The sequence below is a fragment of the Coffea arabica genome, chromosome 10c (assembly GCF_036785885.1).
Source record: "Coffea arabica cultivar ET-39 chromosome 10c, Coffea Arabica ET-39 HiFi, whole genome shotgun sequence".
NCBI lineage: Eukaryota > Viridiplantae > Streptophyta > Magnoliopsida > Gentianales > Rubiaceae > Coffea > Coffea arabica.
The window spans coordinates 13,158,636-13,177,142 of NC_092329.1; the positions used below are offsets into that span (position 1 = coordinate 13,158,636).

Consider the following 18,507-nt stretch of genomic DNA (forward strand, 5'->3'; position numbering starts at 1 on the left):
TTGATGGTTTATCAAAGTATTTTCAGATCGCGATAACACCGGAGGATCAGGAGAAAATCACATTCACCTGCCCCTTTGGTACGTTTGCCTACCGGAGGATGCCTTTCGGCCTCTGCAATACTCTAATAACTTTTCAAAGGTGCATGGTGAGTATCTTTTCCTAATATGTAGAAAAGATTATTGAGGTGTTTATGAATGATTTTAGTGTGTATAGGGATAATTTTAATGAATGCCTTGATAATTTAGTTTTAATTTTAAAAAAATGCATAGAAGCGAATTTAGTCCTTAATTGGGAGAAATGTCACTTCATGGTGGAGCATGGTATTGTCTTAGGACATGTAATGTCGGCTAGAGGCATAGAGGTAGATAAAGCGAAAGTCGATATTATTTCTGCTTTACCTTACCCCATAAGTGTACGGGAAGTGCTGTCCTTTTTGGGTCATGTAGGGTTCTACAGGAGATTTATCAACAATTTCTCCAAAATTGGAGCGCCCCTGTTTAAGTTGTTGTAAAAGGATATAGCATTTGACTTCACCGAGGAGTGCAGGATGACATTTGACAAATTGAAGGAATCGTTAACCTCACCGCCCGTCATCCAACCGCCGGACTGGAGCCTCCCATTTGAAATAATGTGTGACGCGAGTGACTATGCAGTGGGAGCAGTGTTAGGGCAAAGAATTGGCAGGACGGCACATGCAATCTACTATGCATCAAAGGCGTTGAATGGAGTTCAATTCAATTATTCTACAACGGAGAAAGAATTACTAGTTGTGGTTCTTGTATTAGAAAAATTTAGACCTTATTTGTTAGATGCAAAAGTAACAGTTTTCTCTGATCATGCAATCTTAAGGTACTTGATGACGAAGAAGGATGTAAAACCAAGGCTCATCAGATGAATCCTGCTCCTTCAAGAGTTCAACTTGGAGATTAAAGATAAAAGTGGGCAAGAGAATTTAGTTGCAGATCACTTTAGCTGCTTACTAACACATAAGAAAGAGCAACCATTGAGAGAGACATTTCCAGAGGAGCAACTCCTTGCCATTAATTCATTTGCACCCTGGTATGCTGACATTGTAAATTTCTTAGTGACTAATCAACTGCTTACAGATTGGCCCAAGACTAAGAGAGACAAGTTAAAAAGTGATGTCAAATACTATATTTGGGACGACCCCTACCTGTGGAGGCAATGTTCTGATCAAATGCTAAGAAGGTGTGTAAGTGTAGGTGAATTCCACTCCATTTTAAATTTTTGTCATTTGTTTGCATGTGGAGGGCATTTTGGGCCTAAAAGAACAGCTCGTAAAATGTTGGAGAGTGGCCTTTATTGGCCCACCCTTTTTAAAAATACGTACTTATTTTGTAAATCATGTAATAAGTGTCAAAGGGTGGAAAATATTCTTCGTAGGGACCAAATGCTCCAAACCCCCATGTTGTTTGTTGAAATTTTTATGTTTGGGGGATAGATTTTATGGGTCTCTTTCCCTTATCTTTTGGATTCGTATATATCTTACGTGCTGTAGATTATGTCTCTAAGTGGGTGGAAGCAAAACCCATATGTACTAATGATTCTAGAGTGGTTGCAGAGTTTTTCAAATCTAACATATTTGTCCGCTTTGAGATGCCGAGAGTTGTGATAAGTGATAGGGGCATACACTTTTGTAATAAGATTATTGCTGCCCTGTTCCGAAAATATGGCGTGCTCTACAAGGTATCTGCACCTTATCACCCGCAGACAAATGGGCAAGTCAAAGTGTCAAATTAAATCAATCTTGGAGAAGATGGTACACCCGGACAGGAAGGATTGGAGCTTGAAGTTAGAAAATGCACTGTGGGCGTACCGCACCGCGTATAAGACGCCGATTGGGATGTCCCCGTACAGACTTGTCTTCGGGAAGGCTTGTCATCTTCCCGTGGAGTTCGAACACAAGGCGTTTTGGGCGGTGAAGAATGCAACATGAACCTGGAAGATGCGGGGGTCCAAAGGAAATTGCAGCTACAAGAATTGGAGAAAATTAGGAATGAAGCATATGAGAATGTCACGATCTATAAGGAAAAAAGTAAAATCTTCCATGATCAGCAAGTTTCAAGGAAATCTTTTGTAGTAAGGCAAAAAGTCCTCTTGTATCACTCGAGGATTAAACTTTTTCCCGGTAAGTTGCATTTTCATTGGATTGGTCCCTATGTCGTTTCTAATGTGTTTCATTATGGTGCAGTGGAGATCCAAAGTTTAAAGACAGAGAACAAATTCGTGGTGAATGGCCATCGTCTCAAACCTTATTTTGAAGGATTCTCAGTTAAAGAAGTAGAAGTTGTACACCTCAAGGATCCAATTTATCTTGTTTGAGGGTTCCAGCTGCGTCTAGCCAAAGACATTAAATAAAGTCGCTATTTGGGAGGCAACCCAAGACTATTTGTTTTAGTTTTCGTACATTTTTGCAGTTTTATTTAAGTGTTAGTGTCATTTAGTAGTTTGTTGTTTGGTGGCAGGAAGTTGGCAGTTAGACGTGCCCACGCTAAGTGGTCACGTCTAAGGAAAAGAGTTGGAAGGCGACGATCAGAAGACTCTATAGCAGTTAAGTGTGCCCACGCTAGGTAGTCACGTTTAAGGGAAGAAAGTTCTTGTCCGCGGTCAGAAGACTCTACAGTAGTTAGACGTGCCCACGCCAGATAGTCACGCCTAAGGAACTCAATTTTCGAAAATTGGTCAGAAGATTCTATAGCAGTTAGACGTGCCCACGCCAGGTGGTCACGCTTAAAGTCAAAAATTTTGACAGATGATCAGAAGACTAGAGGGCAGTTAGGCGTGCCCACACCTAAGATAGGGGTTCATTGTTCTGAAAAAAAAAAGTGTGAAAAGACCAAATTGCCCTTCAAAAAAAAAGAAAGAGAAAATTCAAGGACCCGTAGCCCTACTTCTCTTCTTTCTTTTCTTTTTCTTTCTTTCTTTCTTTCTTTCTTTTTCTTCTTCATTCTTTTCTTCTTGTTCGCCACCGCCTTCGTCCGCCCTCCGCCGTTACCACTGCTCTGTCGTCCACCAGCAAGCCCGCGCGCCCTTCTCTGGCCCATCGTGCGCTACTCCATCTCCTCTCCAGGCGCGGCCCATCACGCGAGCAGCAGCAGCAGGCGCGCACCATCGCGACCGCCTTGCGCGCGATCTCCAAGCCACCGCGAGCAGTCAAGCGCGAGCTGAGCACACTCACCAGCAGGCTAGCGCCCTTTTCCTTCGAGCCTCTTCGCGCAACAAGAGTAGCAGACCAGCAGCAGTCCACCAAGGTTGGTCCGCACGCCTCAGAGCAGCAGCCCAGCCCAGCAAGTTCCAGGCGCGAATAGCCCGCGAGTAGCCTGCGATCGAGCCCACCAGGCACGTAGCAGCACGTTTTCCTTCGTCTCGCACGTCTCCTCTGTGCGCCCTCAGCACGCAGCAGACCCAGGCGCGCCTGCTCACCCTTCCTAGCACGAGCTTGCGCGTTTCAGCACCAGGCGGGCTAGCCCACGCACCTCGCTAACACCGCAAGCCGCCGCTCGCCCACCAGTCGCACGCTTCCTCCGCACACGCGTCATCCTCTTCCTCCACGCCAGCCTTGCAGCCCAGCGCACGGTGCCTTTTCACCCTGTTGTCGCCCCTGTTCTCTACTTCATCCACTACCAGTCAAAAGCTCCGGTGATTTCTTTGTAAATTTCTGTCACTTTAGCTGAGGCCAGATTGTTAATTTTTGTTAGTTGAGGACAGATTTTTAATTTCGTAGCTAAGGCCAGATTTTTGATTTGCTAGTTGAGGACAGAAATTTTGTGCTTGTTTGGGTGCTGTGATACATTTGTGGTTGATTGTTGACTATTTGTTACATTTTGTGCTTAACCAGTGATATTTGGGGAAAGTGTTTACTCTAGTTGCCTGTTTAATTAGTTTTTGGGGAAATTTTGATGTGTTTTTCTAATTAATTAATTTTTGGGGTAAAATCTGTAGTATTTGGGGGTCATTTTACTGTTTACATGCTTAATTAGTTTTTGGGGTGAGTTTATAGTCTGTTTTTGCAATTGTCTATGGTTGGGAGCTATATTTGGGACCCTTTACTGAGTCAGCTGCCTGTTGACCTCTTTTGTGCACCTTTACCTTACCTCTGCCTTATCCAACAGACCAAATGACCAAACCAAAGAATAAAGACAAGAGCAAACCTTCCACCTCCACCCCACAGCCTACAGTCCCCTTGGGTGGACCTGCCCCAGCGACTGGTTCGGGAGGGCCTCGGACTCGTCTTGGGCGGAATAGAAAAGTTCATATCTCCTTTCCGGCCCATTTTGACGGTCATTTGACCTTTACCCGGGCTACCGACAAGGAGCGGTACGCCTTGGCGTGCATAAGGAAGATAATTCCTTGTAAATATATCTACGACCCTACACTTGATCAACTGAATCTTAGGGATGAGGTCACGAAGCATCTAGCCGACATAAGTTGGACCCGTTATGCTGCTATCATTCTACCTGCTTTTACTGAACTGACGTGGGAATTCTATGCTACGTTTGAGTTTAATATCCTTGATGAATTCTCCGTTACCACTCCTGGGATAGTGCAGTTTAGGTTAATGGGTAGAGAGTTCATCCAATCTATCACTAAATTTAATTTGGCCTTTGGGTTCATTGACGTTTCCTACTCCCAGAGTGAGGAATATATGCATAGTCCGTGCAAATACTCGGATCCATTTTTCTCTCATAACATTGGTTTTTGGAGAGAATTGTCGGTTGACCGACACAACTATGACCCCAGCCAGTCTAAGGCATCTTTTCTTAGGAGCCCCGCCTACCGTTATTTACATAGATTTATAGTTTACAGTTTCCCTGGTAGAAAGGATAGTTCGGGTACTTTGACCAAACCTGAATTCTTTTTCATTTGGTACATGGTTGCTCGGAGAAAGGTCAATTTGGGTTGCTGGTTTGCCCTCCACCTCCGAACTGTCTTAAGTAAGAAAAATAAGCCATTAATCTTAGGCTCATTTATCACTCAATTGGCTGTAAATCTTTGGGTTTTGGATTTGAATAATCATAATTTGCATCAGGCATGTATTATGGAACCCTAGATTTAGTTTGCTTGGAAAAAATGAGTCTTGTGCAACATGTAAATGGCGTTTTTCAGTACGCCCCCCCGGGGCCAATCTATGTTGCTCCGAAGCGCAAAGCTTTCAAATCCACCACCTCGAAGGTTGATGGTCCTTCCACGGATGCCCCCGGATAGTCCTCTTCGGCCCCTCCACCGTCTTCCTCCGCCGATAGCCAGTTTGTAGCCCTTCGGTTCCAAATGCAGTACATGGACACTCGTATGGAGCGGATGGAGTTTCAAATGGCCGGAATGGCCCAGAATTTGGCGCAGTACCTCCACCACGTGGGTTTCCGCCCGCCCTTCCCTCCACGGCCTTAGTTCACTTCTGCCCTCTTTCGTTTTAAGGGAAGTGTCGTTGCCCCTTTACCTCGATTTTGCTCTTTATTTGCTTACATTGGGGGCAATGTAAGGTTTAGGTGTGAGGGAGGATTAACTATGCTTTTAGTGGAGTTTTTAGTTGTTTGGTGTGCATTTTTCTTGTCTTAGTAGTTAAACGGTGATGAATGCGATTGAGATATGAGTTTAAGTAGTAAATTCATGCCATGGGGTGTTCTACTATTTCTCGATGAATTGATTGATGAATATGCTGAACTTGACATTAATTTGATCACTTGTGCAATTTTTGAGCCTAATTTTTCATTTGTTGAGTGATTAGTGCACATGATTTGTCACTTTAGAACTTGCTCAATTATGCGTGTCAAGACCACATTTAAATGAGTTTAATGCACTAAAGTGATAGGGCGCCTAGGACTGAACCATTTTTTTGGACTCTCTTAAAAACCAACTTTTAATTTATTTACCATTAGGAAGCTAAGTTGAGCCTTAAACCTTATTTTTCGCTTGATGCCCTAGTTTTTAGCCATAAAACCTTTTTTTAGACTCTCTCTTTGAACCTCGTGTAAAGAAGTGCTTTGATTTCATGACATGGAAATTTGGAGTATTATTTGAGAGGCATTACATGTATATATGTAGAAGAGAGGAAAAAAAGAGGAAGCAAATGACAAAAAAAAATAGAAAACAAAATAAGAAGAAATGCAGGCAATCAACTAGTGAAGTTGATCCTTATGGTGTTGGTATTTATTCAAAAAAAAGGAAAAAAAAAAAAGAAAAAGGGAGAAATAGATGAAAAAAAAGAGGAGAAGGAAAAGAAGCCGAAAGTGTGACGAGTGCCAACTTTTACTTCACTGGTTGGACTGTTGAGGTGCCTTGAAGTTTCAGATGTGCAAGAATCTGTGTGATGAATTTCTGAGCATTTCCTTTACATTTTTACACCCTTTGAATCCTTTTTATCCTACCTTCTCACCCCAGCCCCATTACAACCTTGCAAAGTCCCTTGATTGCTGTATTTAAATTCATAAGTAAGTGGTGGCGATATGGTATATGAGGAAGCTTATGGTAGTGTCATTTTATTGTGTTGATTTAAGAGCCATTTTATATACATATCCTATACACTTTGGAGTGAATGAGTGCACTTTAAACTGCGAGAATTAGTGATTTGGTATATTCTGATTTCGATGAGGTTATTAGGGAATTTGGAATGCCATTTTTGGTATGAACTGCTGTAAATTGCTTGGTATCTTGATTGCACTTCTGAGTCTTGAGGACAAGCATAGTTCAGGTGTGGGAGAGATTGATAGGGTGTATTTTAGTGGAATATTTTGAGCATTATTGCACAATTATTTGGTTAAATATTTCATTAATTGGGTGGATTTTTCTCAGATATGATTTTGGTGCCAATTACAGGATTTGATGCTGAAAAATGCTTAAAATCTAAATTCAGAAGATTCGTTGTACGGGGGGCACTTCAAGCAGTGGGATCCGCTTGAGAAGCTGAAGAAACTAAATTGTAATAGACTTTATTTTATTTTACTTTAGGGAGTCTTGTTTTAATTTTTGAATACCAATTTCCGATAAGGGAAAATCCCCTCCTTGAATTTCGGTGGGACCAAAACAAAAAGAGGGGAGTATTAGACTCTAGGAGGTTGGCTTTGCTTAGAGAATTAATTCTTCGTCTGGCTTAGGTTTCTTTTCGTTCTTTGTAGCTTTTGAATGGGGTGGCCCGTAGCTCTGTAAAAGAATCAGGGGACACAAGCCCCAATTGTTGACTTTGCAAATAGCTTTTCCAATTGTATTGACCAAATTGAGTAAGAAACAATTGAAAAAAGCTTTTCCTCATAGCATTGTGAGCAATTAGGAGGCAGCCGCCATTGTGGACTTCTTGGCTTTGCTTTTCATTTGGGTTTTGATTGAAACTGGAAGACAACACCAGACCGTCGTATTTGTATGCTTTGGAGAACAATTGGGAGCAATAAAAATTCATTGCGTTTCTCTCTTGGCGTTGATCGAAGTAGGGAAATTGATCTGAAATCTTTTCCAAACTCCACACACGCGGCTTGTTCTCTAATTATGGGGAACTAAATCCCTAATTCTAGTCAAGGGAGCAGCTGACGAATTGGTTCACCAATTACTGTGAGATCTAAACTGCTTTTAATTATTTCTTTCAATTATCAGTATTTATATGCTTCCTGCTTTTAATTGCTATAGCTCTTGTGTATGATTGATTAGTGCGCAATAATTAATTGTTCATATAGGCTATTATGCTAATTAGAGGTAATTGAATCCGTAATTGTTCAAATATCCCTATCTGAGTAGCAACTGGCGTAATTGGGTTTATGTCAGAGAAACGTATAATCTAATTTAAACGAACCTCGTAGCGTATTTGCTAGTTAGGATTGGACCTTTCTAATTATTAATGCAATCTAGAGATTAAATCCTAAATCCTATGATCATACCTAGGCTTGTTTTTGGGTTAGAGAAATAGTTAACGGTCGTACCTTAACTACCGAGAAATTAAGGAAGGGTTGGTTGTTTATCGCGTGCATGACAACTATAACCAATCTATAAATAATTGTTTGAATTATTTTTGCATCGATGATCAGTGCCTGAACCGCTTCTGAAGTGTACCCTTGGCTAGAACTCTTCTAATTATTTCTTTTAGTTAATTGCTTTCTGCAGTTAAATTATTTAGTTAACTTTTAATTCTAAAACCCCCATCAATCTTGCCTTGAAAAGGAATAAATTTCTCCCCAATCCCTGAGGAGACGACCCTGCTTGCCACTGTCTACTAGTTAGTGAATTCAGTTAAATAATTAATTCAGGTATATCGGATTAAGCAAACTCTTCAGGAACAGGGTGAATCAAGTAACCTATTGCACACCTAGAGTCCCTGCTCCAGTACTAGAATTGATTGTTGACTGTTTCAGGTGGTAGTTAGGTTTTATTTATTATTATTGCACAGGTTCGGCACCTGTCATTTACTGATTTTCTAAAGGGATGCTGACTGATGATGAAGAATCATAGCAACCGAAAGGTCGATGAAAGTTGGTGAAAGCCACTACAATGACTATGAGGTCGTCATTCTTTCCCAAGGCAACCACTATGATAAAATTTCAAGGTTGTTATTTACGAATAAATCCCAGTTCAAATGGACTTTATAGTTTAGACCAATGTTTTCAGAACCGGATTGGGTATCGACTCGGCCGAGGTCAGGGGTCAATGGGTTCGACCGGGGATCGATAGGGGTCGAACCGGATGACGTCATAAATAAAAATTATTTAAAAATTAAAATATTATATATAAAATATCTAATAATATGTTAATATTAATAAAGGTATATTTATATATATTTGATGTTTCAAATATATTTAACAAGAAAATACAAAGAAATTAGAACAATCAAGTAGCAATTTATGTTATTTAATAAATATTAACAAGTTTAAAATTAAAATTATGAATTTAATTGAAAAATAACATCAAATTTTAGGACAATATTTATAAAGTATGAAATATTTGAGGTATATTAATAAGTTTTAACAATTTAGGGGGCCAACACATAATATTGAAAAGATTGAGTTTTTTTTTAAAAAAATGCCCATTGAACCAGAAAAATCGATTTTTTTCCTGTCAAATTCGGTTTTTGACCGGGCTTTAAATTTCCGGTTTTTTACCATGATTCGGACCGGACACTTGACCGGTTCCCGGTTCGACCGACTGGTCCGGTCCGAGTTTCAAAACAGAGGTTTAGACTGGGTCATAATGAAAATGATGGTCAGTTTCCTAATGAGGAATGAGTTTAGACGATTAATTGACACTTTCTACTCATCCCCAATGAAGAAATACATAGTTTCCGCTTTGTGCTGTTCAACTTAAACTGATTCTTTGTACTAATCGTCTAAGCTCGTATGACTCTTTCACCAAATTGGTCGAATGAAGGTTAGACGTTAATTTGTTTTACTGAATTTTAAATCTCAATGCGCCAATATAATGCACAAAATCCGCAATATTCCTACAACCCTCTGAATCGTTTCAAACTTTATTCAGATTCTAGCTATTCAGCAATTAACAAATAAACCCACAACTGAACAATTTGGTATGGCTGATATAAGGTTAATCTATGTGCTATTCTCGTTTCTTTACCTCATTGTTCCATTATCCGGGGTGGAAACATTTCCAATAGCAAAGCCACGATGCAAGGATACCTGTGGAAGTGAGAAGATTCCATATCCATTTGGAATGCCACAAGAAAATAGGCTTATTGTGATGCAGAATTGTGCTGCAAAAAGTCAGAAAAGTGCTGCAAAAACTTTTTTGCAACACAAAAGCGATAGAATTCAATTGTATCACAAAAATAGCCATTACAAAAGAAGACGACGCAATTTGGAGATGTGCCGTATGTATTTGCATCACTTTTTGTGACGTTGATGCCACTCTACTTGCAGCACAAAAAATGCGCTGCTAAAAATGTCCACAATGTTATGCGACATAAACTTGTGTCGCAAAAAAGCCACTAATATAAAAGCTAGAAATCAATTTTTTTATGGTACAATATTTATGCTGCTCAAATAGATTAAAATCGGATATCATAACAAAATTAAAGTTTCATAGTACACCAGAATAAAGTATCATACATTGCTTTAGTCAAATTCTACAAATTTTATCATTTAATATAGTTCACTCCAATGGCAAGATGTTTTATATATCTCAAGAAGTGCTTGTCTTTAAAAACACAATTTCTTTGTACATCTCTCAAAATCCTGAAATAACACAAAAAATATGGTCATAACCATTCTCGAATACCCAATAGAACTACATTCAATAAAATTCACTTCCAAATTTGGAAAAGTAACGCATATCCATTACCCAATAGAACTAAATTCAATAAAATTTCAAGGTGGAAGGAGGAGAATTTAAGAAGAATGAGCAGACTCCCATGATAAAAGATGTGCTCCACCATCTACTAAAGAAATACAATCTGAGGACCACACAACTTCCTTACAGACAGTATGCTTCACAATAAATCACCTGGGTTCCATAACAGCCAACCGACTATATTAAAATCACAACAAAATCTGTAAGGGGATTAATTCTCTAAAGTTTGCTCTCAAAATTAAATGCCAAAGCAAATTTCTCTTCAACCTATAGAAACTCTAAATCGCATAACTACTCACTCATATATGAGTTTTATGGCCTGCTTCCCTTATTCTAATTTGACTTTTAAGGTTGTTCAGCATTCATTTTCCCCATCCACCAAAATCAGCTGAATGTCATTGTGGAACTCAATTTGTATCTATTTAGCTTTAATGCCTACATCCTCAGGTAACTTGAATTTCAACATATGTGGCGTTGAAATTGACAGGCATGAAATAAACAAGGTTTGCATCACATCAAAGTACTGGGCATCTTAAAGAGTCATTATATAACGTATCCATGCTGGCTGTGCATGCTCAACAGTTGCAAAACTCAACAATGAGAACGCCAACTTCAATCTGATCTCAATCCACAGTCAAGCTGACACTGCAAGGTACATAAAGAAGTGAAGATTACCTTGACAGGGTCAGGAGCAAACTTAAGCTGAACTCCCATCCAATCTGGTGCACTATCCTTACCACCTGCATCTTCATCTTTCAATCCTTTGGATTTGAAAGAAAATGCTGCCTTGAATTTTTCCAGTCTCTTCAGCACCTACGAACCACAGAAATAAATGAAATCAAGAGTATTAACCATCTGTAGGCAGGTTGAATATAGATAATAGCACATCCATATCTATACTTTTCATCCATTTGCTCCATCAAGTCATTGCAAAAATTTCCAGATCTAATACAGCTACAGCCTTCCTTTCAGAGAACACAACCACATCATTTGAAACAAAAAAGTTTTGTGCTCTGACCTCGGTCAATGAATTTAACAAAGGATTATACACCTTAGGAGAATATTATGTAAAAAGTGTTGGACCTCTGCTCTTATCTGAATACACGAGTATATCTAAAAATAGAATTTCTATATTTTACCTTGAGTTTCCCCAAGCTATGCATTAGGATCTGACATGCATATCCTTTTACGTTTTTCTTTCTTGTTTTGTTTCCCATTTCTAATGCTGGTATTATTTTGGTTCGGTTTACTAATGTTTTGTGTGCTTACTCTCTAAAACACAAACTGCTTCAGCCACTACTCTAAGAACAATAAGTTCTCTCAATACCCATCAATTATAAGTACAAGAACAGAAGCTTTTATACAAGGTATAAACATAAATTGATCAATATGACTGTCAAATGCATACTTCATCCTCGTGTCCTTGGCATCTGTGCTTCTTTTGCTTCTGTAGCTGTCTTTCACGTTCAGCATTGTTCATCAACTGTTTGTCAGCATCTGCATTATCCACGAGTTCAGCTAAGGTTTGGACTACTCACTCTGAGCAAAAGTGTCAGCATTGCTTGGACTACCCACTCTGAGCAGAAGTTCTATTATAAAACATGTTCAAAACATCTCATCCAGCATGAGTTTCATTTGAATCATTTTTGTGCATCTTATCCACCATATGGATCTGCCTAATGGTTGAAGTGTCACAATCCATCTAGGAGTCATAAAAATACCAAAAAAATTCTTGTTCTGTCAGACTTCTTTCACTGGGCAGTAGGAAGGATTACTGCTTGAGCCAATCCATAATCATGTAAAACATGCTGAAGAATATCATAAAAAAGCATACAAAAGCTTAGTTGCAGGTATATAGTAATTTCATGGTGACATCAAAGCATTTCAGGAGAAAAATAATAAAGCACTTTCTACCAGGTAAAAAAATATTATATAGTTGTAAATTGCCACTCTCCATAATTTGTAAATCCGATTAAGTCCAAAGTACCAAATACTAAGCATTATGACACTAAATTTGGCTAGAACAGATACAAGTTAATTATGTTAATTGGCATGAATAAAAAAGATTTGTAAGTTATAGGTTCATTTTAACTCTATGCAGAAAACAAACTTACTCTTATCCATCTTTTGTTCACTTGGAAGAACACCAAGCTCCTTTATTTTCTGCAGTATCTGCTGACGCATCCTTGCATCAAAGTTAGCTTCATCTTCATCACTAAAATCAGAAGCTTCAGACAACTTGGCATCTGATTGTCCCTGTGGTTCTTCCCTTTCTAAACGTAAAGCCTCTGACTGTCAACTGCTTATCCCTTGTAGCTTTAACTTTAGATGCTATCTGCATTAGCAACTTCATTTAAGTGTATGTCTAAGCAATTTATTTATTACTGATCAGGAGAAAATAAATCATATTGGTTGTTCCCCTCAATAAGTGCATGTGATTCAACATTCATAAAGTTTGTCCCTCCAAAACTGACAGCGTGTAGGTGAAGAAAAAATCGTGTAAAATCTATAAAAAAAAATACTAGGTGGATTCCTGGGAACACCATCAATAAAAGCATTGTGAAGACAAAAGCATATAACTTTCCATACTTTATCAAACCCATCGAAATTTTAGGACGTCAAAAACTCTGAGTTAACATTTTTCATGTGATTGGTCAAAAGATGCTCTTTATCTTTGAAAACGTAATCTCAGAGAATAGACAACTTCTAAGAGTTTGCCTTTGCTTCTTTACAGTAGAGTCTTCTTCCCAATATTTCTCTAGTAGTGTCTGGATCCTGTTTCCTTTTTCCTGCAATTCGCTTACCTAGCAGATAGGAAAGCTGGCCTATATGTTTGCATGCCTAGCTTAACAACAATATGTCTAGAGACATAACTCGGTTCCTGCACTATTACTGACAACTGAAAATTGCTTCCACTGCAGAAGTGTTCCGAAGCTAAGATATTAGATGGTTGCCAAAATCTCATGATGGAGGAATTTATGGCACCATCATGAAATGATGATGCAGGAAAGTTTTACCTTCTAGATCCTCTCCAGTCACTCTCTAAACATTAAAAAAAGGTACTTTAACAATCAGTATAGTAGTGCTGTTATGAAATAGTTTCACCATTTTGTACTGAAACAAGTGAGAAGACATTAGTCTTTTACAAGTCAAGTAGCTAATCAGTAGATGGTTAACAAGCTCCAAACAGATCATGAGGAGAAGAACCACAGTTATTGTTGATTGCCGTGACAAAAAGAATAAATCATTACCACATCATCTGTATGATTCTCCTCTTTCATAAGTCTACCGAGTCGCCACCGTCTCGGTCCCTCTTGATACGGTCCTGGGACAATATGATTCCGAGATACTTGACTTGCCAAAAAATCGATGGAGACGTCACTGTGAAGGGTTGAAATGGTCAAGTCACTCCGAGTCATCCCGAGTCAACTCGAATCCAACCAAAAACCTTTAGAAAAATAAAGGAAAACTCATGGCTTTGGAAAAAAAACTTTTAGACTCTGAACATGAGGATGAATCCTTATTGCTTGAATCAAGTAAATGCCGCGTATATTCTTCCTTTCTTTGGACAAATGCAAAATGTTTTCATTTCATACATTTAGTGCTGATGCGATATCTTCCTTTCGGCAGTGAAAACTATTGAGTTTCTTTTTTTTTCTTTTGTCGAAACGATAGGATTGTATTAATTGAACAAAAGTATATACAGGCGAGCACTTGCTCGATGCTTTACAATGTGCATTTAGCATAGTAGGTTGGGATTAACCCACTCTACATCATGATAATTGCTCAAAGCTTGAGCACTAAATAAACAACTAAGATCATTCCTATTAGATTTTCCTAGACAAAAGGAGCATTTGTAAAACATAGTACTCAGTTCACAGATATCATTTATCAGGGTAGCTAGCCATACATCCACTATTTTACTCCCTTGAATTTGCTGCAGAAGGTCTTTACCTGGAACTCCAATGCATACTAGCCTCCATCCTTGCTCTCCTACTTTGATCAAAGCCAGTTTGACAACTTCAGCATCGTGTTGAAGTTGACTTTCACTTGCTCTTTCTCTCATCTTCCATCCCACCACATCCTGTCCCTTGCTGTCAGCTGCTACAATACCATATCCAATGGTCTTTGTTTTCTTGTTGCACTTGGTTGTAATCCTGATCTGCATACCTCTTGGTCAGTTTTCTAGATTTTGTCTGGCCTCTTGTTCATTCATTTGTTGTGGTATTGTTGTTTTACCTATGCTACAGCTCCTAGCTTTTTTGGCCCTATTGTTGAACTCCATCCAGGCATTCCAGGCTTTGTTGATCACCTACACTGGTTCCTGTGTTTTGTTGTTAAACTCTTTTTCATTCCTGCATTTCCAAATTTACTATAGAATATTTGCTATAAGAGATATATGATACATCCCTTGAGCTCTATGTTTGGCTTCAGTTAATAATGCCCACTAGGTGTTGAAGTTCCAAGTCAACTCTTGAATCCCATCCCATTGTACTGGGGCTCATTTCCAGATCTTCTTTGCTCTATTGCACTCCAACAGCATATGTTCCAATGTTTCTATATGCTCTCCACATCCTGAGCATATTGGATCTCCTTTCATCATTCTCCTCCATATTAGCTCTTTGACTGGAACTGCTTCTTTTAGACCTTTCTAGATGAATATCTTAATTTTATGACTAATATTTAGGCTCCACAAAACCCTCCACATCTGGTGTCTTGCTTGATTGCTGTTTCATTTAATCCCATGTTTTCTTCCTCTTCCCTCTTGTTCTTTCTTGGCCTGTATTGACTTGTAACCTGATTGCACCGTATATTCTCCATTTTGGATCCCTATCCAGAAAGTGTTATCCTTTTTTCCTGTGATGCTAATCGGAATTTTGAGAATGTTTTCTGCATCTCCTTTGTTGTAGGTTTTGAAAATGAGGTTTCTGTTCCACCTATAGTCCACGATCAGATCAGCAACTTTGTGTATTTGACATTCTTCTGGTTTGGCTATGATTGGTTTCCCTTGGGGTTGGTTTGGAATCCACTGAGCTTCCCAAATCTAGTTGACTATCCATTCCCTATCCTTCTCCTTATCCCCCATTGGAGATCTTCTCCGGCACTCATAATACTTTGCCAAAACCATGAAGCATTGTTAGGAGTTTTGCATACCAAAATATTGCAATTTCGAAAATACTTGCCCTTCAGAATTTTGCTGGATAATAGATTTGGATGTTTGATGACTCTCCATATCTGTTTGGCCAGCAAAGCTCTGTTAAAGCTTTGAATCTCCTGGATCCCCATTCCTTCTCTTTTCTTCTCATTGGTCAGCTGCTTCCAGGCTACCCAGTGAATCTTGTTTTCGTTGTCCTTTTTTCCCCACCAGAAGTTAGATAGCATGGAGTTGATCTCTTTGCACATCCTGCAAGGTAATTTGAAACAAGACATTATGTACGTGGGAATTGCCATAGAAGTTGCTTTGATCAGGAATTTTTTTCCAGCTGAACTTAAAAGCTTGTTTTTCCAACTTTGCATCCTCCTCTTGATATTATCCTTAATGTAACCAAACAATTGCACTTTAGTCCTTGATATCACCATTGGCAATCCTAGGTACCTCCCTTGTCATACTGGTTTTATTCTTCCTAGCTCTACATAGACCTCCTCCTTTGTAGCCTAATTCACATTTTTGCTAAAAAACACATTGGACTTGTCTAGGTTAACCATTTGACCAGATTCTTATTCATAAAGTTCTAGTATCCTCTGTGGCTCCTTGCTTCTTGAGAATTGGCTTTGCAAAAGATCAGGAAATCATCAGCAAAAAAGAGATGGGTTATTGAGGGACCTTGTCTGCTTATCTTGACGCCATTCATCTTTCCTGCTCGTGTTGCACTTTTTAGCAGATTAGAAAAGCCTTTTGAGCATATGAGGAATAGGTAAGGTGACAGTGGGTCACCCTGTCTAATTCCCCTTTTTGGTAAAATGTATTCCTTACACTCCTCATTAATGTTGAATGAGAAGGAGACTGTACTAATGCATTTCATGATCTATTTTATCCATTTCTCACAGAATCCCATTTTTTCCATCATAGCTTGCAGAAAGTGCCATTCAACTCTATCATAGGCCTTTGACATGTCAAGCTTCATAGCCATAAATCCATCCTTACCTTGCTTTTTATTTTTAAGATAATGCAAGTTTTCATGAGAGATAATGATGTTATCAAGAATATGTCTCCCAGGAACAAAAGCAGATTGATTGATGAGAAAGGGTGATTCAGAATAGGTTTAAGCCTATTAACTAGGATTTTAACAATGGCTTTGTAAATCACACTACAGAGGCTAATAGATCTGTACTGCTTCATATTAGTGCGGCAAGGGACTTTGGGGATCAAAGATATGATAGTGTGATTGATAGCCTTAAGCATATTACCAGAATGAAAGAAACTTTTTGTGGCATTTACCAGGTCTCCTTTGATTATGTCCCAAAATTTCTCGAAGAATAGGGGTGACATCCCATCTATGCCAGGAGTGTTGTTGCTTTCCATAGAGAAACATGCTGATTTGACTTTCTTTTTTGTTACAGGCTTGATTAGATCCTAGTTCTTGTCTTCAGAAATAGACTTTGGGATCCCATCTAAACTCTCGTGATTGCTATTAGTTTATTTGGTGAAAAGTTGCCTGTAGTAGTTACCAATTTCAGCTCCTAGTTCTGCCTTAGTTTCTGTCCAGCTCCCGTCTTCCTTTGGTAGTTTTTGCATTCTATTATTCTTCCTCCTACCATTCACCTGTGCATGAAAGAAATGAGTATTCTTGTTTCCTTCTTGTAGCCATTTGAGTCTAGCTTTTTGGCTCCAAAACATTTCCTCATCCCTGTAAACTTCCCTCAGTTGCACTTTAAGTATTGCCTTTTCCTTTCTTTTGTTCTCTAGTGATGCTCCTTTAATCTGGTCCAACTGCTCCTTGATGTTCTTGATCCTTTTTCTGGAATTCTTATTGATTCTGTTGCTCCATTTCAGGAGGGCTATTCTATAGTTTCTCACCTTTGTCTTAACCTGAAACATTCTTGAACCCTCAGCACTCTTGTTCCAAGCTTCCTTTATTACATTTGAAATTCCATCCCTTTGAAGCCATCTCTTGTCAAAGAAAAATCTCTTCCTTCTATTTCTTTCCAATGGGGTATTATCGACTAGTAGAGCACTGTGATCAGAAGCATGTGTCTTAACGTGAGTACATTTAGCATTTTCAAAATTCTGGTTCCATTGTGCACTATTGAGTGTTCTATCTAATCTTTGTTTGATTTCACCATCCCCCTCCCAATTATTGCTCCAGGTCCAAGGTTGTCCTTCACACCCAATGTCTATCGGTTGATTTTCATTGATGAAGTTTCTAAAGTCATTGAAGGTCCACTCTTCTTTGATTCTTCCTCGTAATTTCTTCTCATTGGAGCATATATCATTGAAATCCCCAGCTATCATCTAGTTTCTGCCCCATAGGTTGTTAGGTCTGAAGACAACCTAAGAGGAGGGGTGAATTAGGTTGATTAAAAAGCTAATCAAGTTATAAGCACTTTTTGCTCAATATGAAATTTACCCTCTTTTCTAAGTAATTACCCAATGAATCAATCAATAAAGGAACAATATCACTTGAGAGAAGTAGAAGAGATAAGCAATTTAAGGATCACAACATAACAATAAGTAAATGAGAAGAAAGGAATTGCAAACCAATTGACTATCAAGCTTCTCTTGAACTTGAAGATCAATTCAAACAAGCTTCTTCAAGTTAATGAAATATAACCAATCTTGTGTACAAAGGAAGAGTCACTTCCTCCTTGTCCCAAGTTCCACTGGGTCAAGTTAAGAAGTTTTACTATCCCTCAGGACAACCCTCACAGAGCTACACTATTGAAGTATTCACTCACAAATGAAAAGTTTACAATGAGCTTCACACCACCAAGATTACAAATCTTCTTTGGAGAGTGTTTTCTCACTAAAACTACTCTATATCTTTTGTATCTTCAGTGTGCAAAAGTTGTTTGAAGTTTCTGACCATACTCTATTTATATGAGACCAAGAAAGTGCTTCATTAATGCTTCCGATGGATAGAAGGTAGTTGAAGAGTCAACTAGCCGTTGGGAGTATCGGACGTCCGGTACTACCGTTGCTTGTGTCCGATAGTAGACAGAGAGTTTGAAGGATAAACTCAATTCTATCGGACGCCCGATACTTCCGA

At 38.9% G+C, this 18,507-nt stretch overlaps 1 protein-coding gene across 1 annotated transcript; it reads left to right on the forward strand.

Annotated features, from left to right (window-relative positions):
- The first annotated feature begins 548 nt into the window (after positions 1 to 548).
- On the forward strand, positions 549 to 2,344 carry LOC140015799 (uncharacterized). Its single transcript, XM_072068619.1, has 5 exons — positions 549 to 872; positions 993 to 1,188; positions 1,521 to 1,708; positions 1,880 to 2,057; positions 2,214 to 2,344. The coding sequence occupies exons 1-5, from the start codon at positions 549 to 551 to the stop codon at positions 2,342 to 2,344; spliced, it is 1,017 nt and encodes a 338-aa protein (XP_071924720.1).
- The last annotated feature ends 16,163 nt before the right edge of the window (positions 2,345 to 18,507 follow it).